The sequence below is a fragment of the Nipponia nippon genome, unplaced genomic scaffold (genome assembly GCF_047370975.1).
Source record: "Nipponia nippon isolate SJK-2023a ecotype South Korea unplaced genomic scaffold, ASM4737097v1 scaffold_17, whole genome shotgun sequence".
Taxonomy (NCBI): Eukaryota; Metazoa; Chordata; class Aves; order Pelecaniformes; family Threskiornithidae; genus Nipponia; species Nipponia nippon.
The window spans coordinates 9,942,699-9,952,628 of record NW_028262333.1 but is presented as its reverse complement, the minus strand read 5'-3'; the positions used below and the strand labels follow the sequence as shown (position 1 = coordinate 9,952,628).

The following is a 9,930-nucleotide window of genomic DNA, read 5'->3' as shown; positions in this document are numbered from 1 at the left end:
AGAAAACAAGATAATGTGACTTGTTTATCTTTCTTTCATTGCAGAATTCACTAAGTTGAATTACCCTTCTGTAAACAAATAGGTGTGAGCAATGAATCAGTTGGGATATACTTCAGTGGCTTTTCATTAAAACTTTGTATTTTTTCATGTGTAAGCAGGCGACCTGGGTGGTGCGCGGATGGCAAGAGGCTGCGGTGCAGGAGGACGTGCCTGAGGAGGCAATGGCGCTGGGACACCGAGGCGGTAGATCCGCCTCAGCCACAGCCTGCGAATTGTGCAACGCCGGCTGTCTTCCCTCGTATCGCAGCCTATTCCCGAGTATTTCCTAGGATGTCTTATCTCAAATATTTAACTTAACACTGGTGGAGGAAGTAGTCCTCCTCTAGATTTCCCCAATCCGAACAAATAACATGCAAACAGCTCACAGTAACTTGGCAGACGCTCAAAATTAGCGCGTGTTCCTGTATGCTGTGCGTGGCTTGTGTTCTGTGTCCCTGCGAGCCTCTGGGCTCCTTGCTCTTGGTTTTCTCGTGCTTGAAGCATCGGTGTTTTGGAACTTGTTTGATCAGCTTCAAGGCTTCTCTCAGGGCTTGCATCACCTCACTTGGGCTGAGAACAGGAAAGCTTTTTTCTATAAATCCATCAAATTCTGCGAAAAGCATTCGTGAGCGGTACAGCGCAAAGCCCAGTCAGACAGGGCTGTGGCTCTGAGTGGGGGGCCTCTGAGAGGGAAACCCGCTCTCCTCTGTCACGGGGCTGGCCGCCCTTCCCGCTCGCCGGGCGCTGCCTGCTCAGGCCGCTCTCCCGGGCCCCGGCCCCGGCCCCGGCCCGGGCCCGCGCGCCCCCCTCAGCCCCCGCGCGGCGCCTTCCCGCCCAGGCGCATGCGCGGCCGCTTCACCCTTCAGGCCGGGTTCCCGCCCTCCCGCGCAGGCGCCGGGGGGGCGGTGCCATCGCCACGTCGGTGGGGAGGGGCCCGGGAAGATGGCGGCCGCCGGCCAGAGGAGCGTCCCGGCGGGCCGCGCTCTCTGCCTCCTGCTGCTCTGCGGCTGGGCCCTGGCGGCCCGCGGCCAGGAGGCCTCCGGTGAGCGGGGCGGGGGGCGGGACGGGCCCCGGCGGCTGGCTGGCTGGCTGGGGGGCTGGGGGCGCTCCGCGGCCGCCCCGCCGGTCTTTCACCAGCTTCGTCTTCAGCGCTTTTCGGCCTAGAGGTCTCTGCGGCCGCCGGCGGGGCCCGCCTGCCGCCCTCGCCGCCGGTAGGCCGCCCTGCCCGCCTCGGCTGTGGGCAGGGGCCGCCGGTGGGGCGCGGCTCGGGGCGGCCGGGCCCGGCCCCGGGAACCGGCCTCGGCCGGGCCTTCGCTGTCGGAGAAAGCCGGTCCCGGCGGGGGCGGGCGCTGCGGGAGAAGGCGCGCGTTACCGGGCTGCTCCCGCGGCGGGCGGGCGCGGGACTGTATCGCCGGGTGTTCACCGTGTTTCTTGCTGTGGAGAGCAGTTTAGCTGGTTGCTTCCCTCATCAGACTTAATATTTTGTTCTAATTATTCTAGTTGCGTGCCTCTTTTTAGCCCCCCCGCCCCGAAAATAAGCTTATGTTATTCTGCAGGTTGGCTCCTAGTTAAGTCCACTTTCTTTCTCCCTCTTCCCTTCAAAACGGCCTCAAGCTGCACCAGGGGAGGTTTAGGTTGGATATTAGGAAAAACTTCTTCACGGAAGGGGTAGTCAGGCCCTGGCACAGGCTGCTCAGGGAAGTGGTTGAGCCTCCATCCCCGGAGGTATTTAAAAGACGGGTAGATGTGGTGCTCAGGGACATGGTTTAGTGGTGGGCTTGGCAGTGCTGGATTAAGGGTTGGACTTGGTGATCTTAAGGGTCTTTTCCAACCTTAACGATTCTATGATTCATCCTACAGACCAGCTGTAACCTAATGCTAATAAGAAACACATATTTCAAGTGCGATGAGTTTCTGTTTGTTTTAGATGAAGTATGGGTTGGGCAGTGAAGAGGAAGGTAGTTATCAAAGGAAACGAAGGGAGCTGTTTTGAGCTGGCAGTTCCTTTCTTGCCCGTCAGTCACTATATCCGAACCAGCTCTATTTGTGTTGCCCCTCGCCTGGTCTAATGGGTAGGCAGTAATGAAGGAAGAGGTTCATGATGTGGGACAGAAACCTGTAGGAAACCAAGAAGTTTTAACTTAAAAAAATCATGGAACAACTTGCTTTCTAAAAAGTAAGTTTTCCTGGAAGTGAATTTTGACCCTGTCAAATGTTTTTATGTACAGTGTTTACTAAGAGGACTGTGTTACTAGTTCTGTTGCCATGATTGAACATGAATATCTATTTCTGAAGCTGAGGCCTCTCTGGAGTCCAGGCACTATGTCTAACATCATCTGACAGGGTTGTATAACCGTAAACAGTGCAACCACCGTTTATAATGCCAAATACTTTTGGGTAGGTATCATAAATCAGTTGTGCTGTAGTTGCTAAACTTGCTACTCCTATTAAAACAAAAAAATAACTTATTTTAGGAATAATGGGAAATTATTCTTCCTCACACTGAAGCTGCAGCATTAGCTGGTGGAAGTCCCTTGCATTTAAGCATGTATCCTTCTAAACCTTTCATGTTAAAATGAGTTTAAGAATAATTTGAAGTGTAAGGATACATGCAGTGTAGTTCTATAGGGAAAATATGCTTGTTTGGATTTCAAACAATTTAGCTATTACTCTCTAATACTTTTTGTCTGTTTGGTGAGGGTAGCAGTAAGGTCTGCCTACCTCGCTCATAACGTGCTAACTAGCTATAAATATGAAACTGTCTTGCAGCTGCCTTTCCTTGTATTTATCTCCACGTCTGCAATTAGTTGGCTTTACTCCTGAGGGGAGATAAGAATTCCCTAAACTTGTCCTGTACAAGAACTGAACAAGTTAATGTTGATATGATAATTCAGATGATATGATAATAGTAGTTTCTTCAACAAGTGTGTTAAATGTAAAGTAGTTGACTTTGAACTTTAGCAGAGAGGCACCGTAATGTCTAGTTCATGTGGGATTAGTTGAGTCTTCTCTGTTTTGGTTGGTTAAAGAGCAATTCAAGATGGAAAAGTGTACCGTGTAAACAAAAAGTCTGTTGTAACTGATCCTCTGTAAATACACGTTTCATGAATAACATGATTCAGTGTCCCCTCTATAATATTTTACTTATGAGTAATTTGAGACAAGCAGTTGGTTGAATGCTTCGTTTCTAGAATCTGTAACTTTCCAGTGAACCAGGGAGTTCCTTGGGAGCGCTTAATGAAAGTATTGTTACTTTTTTAAAATAAAAAAGTAAAAAATAGTTTGGAATGCCAAAATACAAGGCAAGTATGGTTCCGCTATTTAAATTATGATGTATACTGAAAGTCTAAAATGTGTTCTTCATTTTTAAGGTGCCTCCTGATTTTAATCTGGAAGTGACGTGCTGTAAACATGAATAGTTTGCTATTTTTTTTTTTAGGATTAAAAAAACATTGGCTACTTATAAACTCCCTCTGCATCTTTTTTTACCTTCCTTTGGGTAGAGAAGGGGGTGATGGGCCCTACATGTGGTTTTAATGCTCACCTTGGTTTTTATGTAGTTCTGTAAAGCTATTCTAGCATTGGAGAGATTATGAATTTGCCTAAGGGTGCACTGTTATGTAGCACTGTTGCTGACTTTCTTCATTATAATAATTTGCTGCCGACAAAAGGCTTTCCTATAGGAGCATATGCAGTCAGATTGTCCTTTCTTCAGCTTTGTTTTTTAAGCTGTGGTTCAGTAGTTTCGTTCGAGTTAACATAAGGTTGAATATCTTTTTCTGTGTCTACAAATTCAATAAAAATAAGTGCCTGGGAAGAGATACTAGGACCTTGCGTCGTGACTGAAGGAGACATTGCAGCGTGTTCTCATTTTTTGCTGGCGAAATATGCAATGGTGAAAGACTAAAAACGTTTAACTGCAGGAAGAGCTTTACTGAGAACTTCCTCTGTGGACCTCAGCAAATTCTATGGGAGAAAGAGTTTGATGATGGAGAAAATACTAATCGCGTATGATTCTACAAGACATCGTGAATCCACAGAGGGAGGGAGGACATGTCTCTGAAGTTCTAATCCTGGAAAATAGGCATGCTAAATTTTTCAGGGACGCTTTGGCATACTAATGTAGAAAGCACGTACTTCCCAGCTTTAATTCCTGTGCCACTCAAGACTTCTCTTTTGAAGTTGCCAAAGTACAGGAGTGTGTATTTCTGCCTATGAGTTCTAAAAAGTTTGCAGTGTGAAATATGCCCTGGTCATCATATGATTTCTTGTCTATAAAGTAAATGCCTTGCAATAATTTTCATTTCTAGCTGAAGTATCACAAGAGAAGTTAGTGCCTTATTATTGACTGTTTCTCATCCTTTTCTCAGATTCTATGAAAGTGGAGATGCTTCAAAAAAATATTTCTTCTAAAAGCGAGAATGAAACACTAAACAGATCCCAAAATTTAACAGATGACTCGCAGAGTATAACCCCAACAAAAAAAGAGGCAAGCCCAACAAAAAAAGAAGAATTCCCAACAACAGCGAAAATCAATTCGGTGACCGCGGTAAAACCATCTGCAGCAAAAGGTGATTCTCTGCCGTATGTTCTCTCTCATGCGGTGACAGCTAGTCCTGTGTCTCAAATGGATGTTGATGCTTCTGAAGATACTAAAATTGAGGAAGAGGATCTTCTAACAGATTTGAAGGACACACTAAATAGTTCACCACCCATCATAAAAGAAACTATGGAGTCAGATGGAGATGACGACTATGAAATGACATCGAATTCCAGATACAACCCAGACCTTCTAGAGATGCCAGAAGATGATGACTCTGACACCATTAGTAATTACAATGAGGAGATCAAGACCCTTGATGAGAAGATAAAAGATGTTTCTGTCACAGGGCTGGAAGAAGAAGAAGAAGAAGACAGCCATTTCTTTTTTCATCTGGTTGTAGTTGCCTTCTTAGTAGCTGTTGTTTATGTCACCTATCACAATAAGAGGAAGGTAGGTGTGCTGTGAAACGTTGAGAGAAACAGGTTTAGTATTTAAAATGAAGTTGCATTGCTTTGTACGCTTTTTAATAAGAGGAACTTAGCTTTTTGGAGAATGAAATCTTTGACCGCTCAGTCTTGTTGTGATGCTAATATGCAGATCATTAATGACATTTTTATCTGCACAATGAAAATGAACTTGAATCAAACATTTCAGATCAGAAAATCAATTAACTGCTGACATCAGTAATCCATCAGTTCAGTAACGGACACTGGTAGTGTACAACATGAGTTCTACAAATGAGACCTGAGCCAAGTCGAGTGAAGGTCATTGATAGATTAATTAATTTTGTTTCTGCACAGGATTCTAAACAGCAAATTAAGGAAGGTTTAATCCCAAACGGCATGGGAATGTTCCTGTCATAACTGTGATAATCCTTGTAATAAGTATTCACTGTAAGTGGTCTTTATAGCATAGATCTTCTGAGGGCTTAACAACCAACTTTTAGGAAATGTTTAACACTCTTTCCAGATTTAGAGAAGCCCAAAGTTAGTGTTTTCAGGTAACTCTTTCTTCGGTACAAGCTAATTCTCTGTATGTCAAAAGTAGCCTGATTAGTGCTATTTTAAAATATATTGCTAGCATAGAAAATTAACTCCAGCCCAGCCAGAGCCAGTACAGATGCATGCACAAATTTGCAATTAAATCATAGGTTAGTTTTCAGATATGAGGAAAATTTAGTGTTTGTCCTTGTAGAGAACACTGATTTGGTCGAGGATTTGGGGGACTCTGAAAAGAACACAGCTAAAAAAAAAACCTAAAACTTCTGCTTTACAGTGCAATGGCATATCTGAAATGTGCATTGCTAAGTCTTTATAGGGGAAAATGTTGAAGACTGTGTTACACTTGAAAATTTAACTTCGAGGGAAGTTCAAATAAGTGGTAAAAAAATGCCTTGTCTTTGCTACATGACATAATGCTTGTAGTATCATTTGGCTAATTGAATAGCTATCTGTTAATATTGCTTTTTAGCACTTAGAAATAATTTTGAGAACAGAAGATACACTAGTACTTTACGTACATAGACAGTGGCATGTATTTCTGTGAGACAACAGTCAAATTGGTTTAGGTTCCCCTTTTTCTTTCCCCATGCCCGCTTACACTGTCCCATTTCCTCTTTTGTCAGTATAGTTGCCTTGTTTAGCAAAGTGGATTCTTAGATGATGTCGGTGAGGAACAAGGCTAAATAGGGTGAAGATAATAGACATTTAAAAGTCTGATCACTTGAGTGCTTTGATTTATCATATAGCTTCTTGAACGGTTCTGCTGATATTGCTGAAGCTGGCACTGAGCTGTAATGCAGAAACAATTTATCAAATTACACCGTTGCTGCTTCTGTTGCCTTTGTTTCAGCACCAGTAATACAATTATTTTTAACAAGGGTGAAATGCCAGAATAGGTAAGATGACTAAACTAACAAATGTCACCAACTGGGGATAGTTTAATAGCCTGTATGTGCAGTACCTCTGAAGCTACACACATATCTTTACTGAAAGAGTTATGGGTTGAACGCCGCGTTTTTGCCAAACTGCAACTGAGGTTGCCAGTAAGTGAGTTGATGGCAAGGACAGCATGGAAATGGCTGGCTACTAGTGCCGTGCTTTATAGCAATGGTAACGCCATTGCCAGGATGAAGGGGTAGAACTGTGACATCAACAGAACTGTTAAGCTGTCTATCAAACCCAAAATGTTTCTCCGTACCATTATGTAAGTTGTCTGCTTTTTCTTTCAGATCTTCTTATTGGTCCAGAGCCGAAGATGGAGGGATGGCCTGTGCTCTAGGACAGTAGAATATCATCGTTTAGATCAAAATGTTAATGAAGCAATGCCTTCCCTGAAAATAACTAATGATTACGTATTTTGAAAGCACTGTGATTTGAGTTTGCTGAACTTATCACTCTTTGCCTGCCTAGTCATGTAATAATATTCAGGTATTCTAAATATGCTGCTTGTACTGAAATGAGATGTACTCTCTTTGACCTGGATGTTTTTGAGATTAAATCTCATGCAAGATCAAGGGCATGATACATCTGTTTGCTACTTTGGTCAGGTTTTATATCAACTATAAAGATACAGAGTTTAATAATTAGTGCTCTTTCCATTCATTAAGCATCATTCCTTCTGTCTGGAGCAGTCTTAATAGTGGTAATACAAAAAATAAGCATAAAATATTTTAGGTCTAATTAATGACTTTGGCATCACTAAATCAAATTAATGATCTCTGCTAATCACTTATATGGCTCATGAATCCCACTATATTGCAAACTTAAAATATAATTACTTTTTTCTATGCTTAAATCCCGATGCTGCAAATCTTGGTTTTTTTTGGTTCTGTTTTCTTGTTGCATAACTTGATCCTGTTTTAGGCAGAATAGCTAGCATGGCAATTTCATAATTTCTGTATGTGTTCATGCAGTAAATAATTTAAAAATAATTAGGTAGAAACCATTTTATTTCAGAAGTTACATACCATATATTTCTTTAAAATGTTCAAGATCTTTATGAAGGTATGCAGCTTCTTGACTGTCCATTTTTTTTCTCTAATATTTATGACTGTTTCATTACCTTTGTAATTAATGAATGGAAAATAAGCCTTGTTGAATAATCCTACTAAAATGTAGATAGTTGATAGGCTTTCAGTACATTGAAGCTTTCTGTTGAATTTTAAGACAGTTGGGAAACAGCTGTGTGGTTTGCTATATTATAAATGGGAGAAGCCTGAGAATGTAAGAGTAATTTATTTTGTTGTTATTCTGACCCAGGTAACAGGCAGATGAAAGGAATGGTGCGTGGGGCTGCCAGTCTGTGGACAGCGCACTCTTAATTTTTGACAAACTTTTATGCATTAGTGTAAATCAAGTTACTGGTACAGTAGGTTTTTTTTACCTTGTCTTTTGTACTTTCATTATTTATGTTTTCATGAGTTGTAAAATATAAAATCTTAGTTTTCTGTACATTCTGTTTGTGATTTAGTTTTCATACTGATAAATATGTAAATACTGGTGGATCAGAACCCCGTAATTAATGACTTGGTATTCAAGTAGTTATGTAACATTTTGAAAAAATCAACTTCACAGCTGTTGGCATGAGGAGTCCGAAGGCATGATACTCTCTTACAAATGAAGTGCTAAAAGTTCGAAATCCTACTGTTAAATGCATTCTTTTCATAACCACAAGAAGTAAAGCACAAACAAAATATCCCGAAACTGTTTTCTTGCAGTAATTTTTATCTTATTTGGACTTGTATCACTTAATATTTTGAAGAAGGTTTTTAAAATAAATGACAATAATAAGCTCGTGTTTTTTATCTTAACTGTTTCACTGCTGTTATACAGTACCTTCCGATAAAGAGCTTGCTTACGCTTGCGATTGGAGAACCAGTTCAAAACAATCTTTTCTGTTACTGATTAAATTCACTCTGTGTAGGGGGTGTACGAAGTTTTGTTTTATTCATCTGTTAAGTGATATGTAGGATGGATAGCAAGGCTTAAATGAAATCTTTTAAGCTGTAGGAATTAATAAGTTCTTTAACAAGTAATTTTTTACCTAAGTTGTATAATTAGTAATTCTCATGGAAGATAAGATACTTGAAACTCCTACCTGAATGTACCCACATTAAACCATAATGCTGCTGTGGTCAAGATCCAAAGGGAAAGGTTACTTCGAAAAGCTCCTTTAGGATGTTTAAATGTTGGAATAGGAGAGAAGGAGGCTACTGTTTTTGCACCCGGGAAGTTCAGTAGCTTTCTCCTTAAATAACATTCATAAAGCGTAGTGGGTTTGACATTAGACAGTAGTATGCTCACAACTTGCAGAACGCTTGTGGTTCCTTTCGGCTTGGTACCACGGGCCTTGCACAGAACCTGAATGAGATACTGAAGTGCCGGACCGCACAGAAGTACAATGATAGCCACATGAAAAGTTTCATTTCGAATGTCATTTTCTTTTAAACACATCCAGTGAATTAGGCCATCAAGGCAGATGTTACATTTTCAGCCACCTGACTGACTATAATAGCTAGAATACTGTTTAAAAAATGCAGAAAATTAACATTGACCTAAATTAGTAGAAATAAGGCATATTCTGTTGATTTCTGACATTCGTAGATGTGTTACCTTATTCCATCTTGGATGTCTTCCAAAGCTCTTGCAGCATACTTCAGCTGGCTGAGCCAAACCAATCTAAATGTTTTTCTTCCAGGCTTTCTGAATGAATAACAACGTTCTCTTTAAGACTATATGTTAATATGTTGGTGGAAAAATCTTGCATTTCCTTGCCCTCCCTCCCTCAAATTGTTTGTCCTTGTGAAAAGACTGTCTGTAGGGAGAGAAATTTATTACTTTTCCAGCTTTTGAGCTGTTCCTTCTGACAAACCTGCTCACTGAAACCCCTGTAACTTTTGCTGGAGGAGGAATGCACACAGCTAGGAGCAAGATTGCTTTTTGTGAGCTTTTTAGGGAAAACTGTCAAAGGCCTAGCGTCAACTCAATTACCAAACCTGCTTTTTTACAGTTTGTTTTGCAGTCATCACATTTGAAAATGCTCTTATGTTTAGCTGTGCTGTGACAATACTTGTCCCACAGATTTAGTATTCATTAGGTGAACCTAACAGTATTTAGGCCTAATGGACTGCAACTCTCTTTGTACTGCAAATGTTAATAAATTCTCTTCTGAAATGTCCATTTAGTTGTCTTCTCTGAAGATGCTCTTGCATGAGGTTACCTTAGAGGCGAAAATCATCTCTTGAGCCTTTTGCTCTTGATAGTTGTATCAGTACTGAAATATTTTGAGTTAGGTAACTGGTAGTTGAGGTCATGAAATCATGGCTCGCACGCGTGTCTCCTCTAGTA

General features: G+C 41.4%; 1 protein-coding gene across 1 annotated transcript; it reads left to right on the top strand.

The window, feature by feature from the left end:
* Positions 1 to 922: 922 nt before the first annotated feature.
* On the top strand, positions 923 to 8,373 carry CUNH5orf15 (chromosome unknown C5orf15 homolog). Its single transcript, XM_087753615.1, has 3 exons — positions 923 to 1,081; positions 4,410 to 5,032; positions 6,813 to 8,373. Exons 1-3 carry the CDS (start codon positions 982 to 984, stop codon positions 6,942 to 6,944), a joined length of 855 nt encoding a protein of 284 aa, XP_087609741.1. The 5' UTR covers positions 923 to 981; the 3' UTR covers positions 6,945 to 8,373.
* The last annotated feature ends 1,557 nt before the right edge of the window (positions 8,374 to 9,930 follow it).

Excerpts from the sequence above, each read along its gene's own strand:
- CUNH5orf15 (XM_087753615.1), top strand. The coding sequence starts at position 982 with ATGGCGGCCGCCGGCCAGAGGAGCGTCCCGGCGGGCCGCGCTCTCTGC. Across the intron at positions 1,082-4,409 it reads CCGCGGCCAGGAGGCCTCCG|ATTCTATGAAAGTGGAGATG; the intron begins GTGAGCGGGGCG and ends TCCTTTTCTCAG. Across the intron at positions 5,033-6,812 it reads CCTATCACAATAAGAGGAAG|ATCTTCTTATTGGTCCAGAG; the intron begins GTAGGTGTGCTG and ends TTTTTCTTTCAG.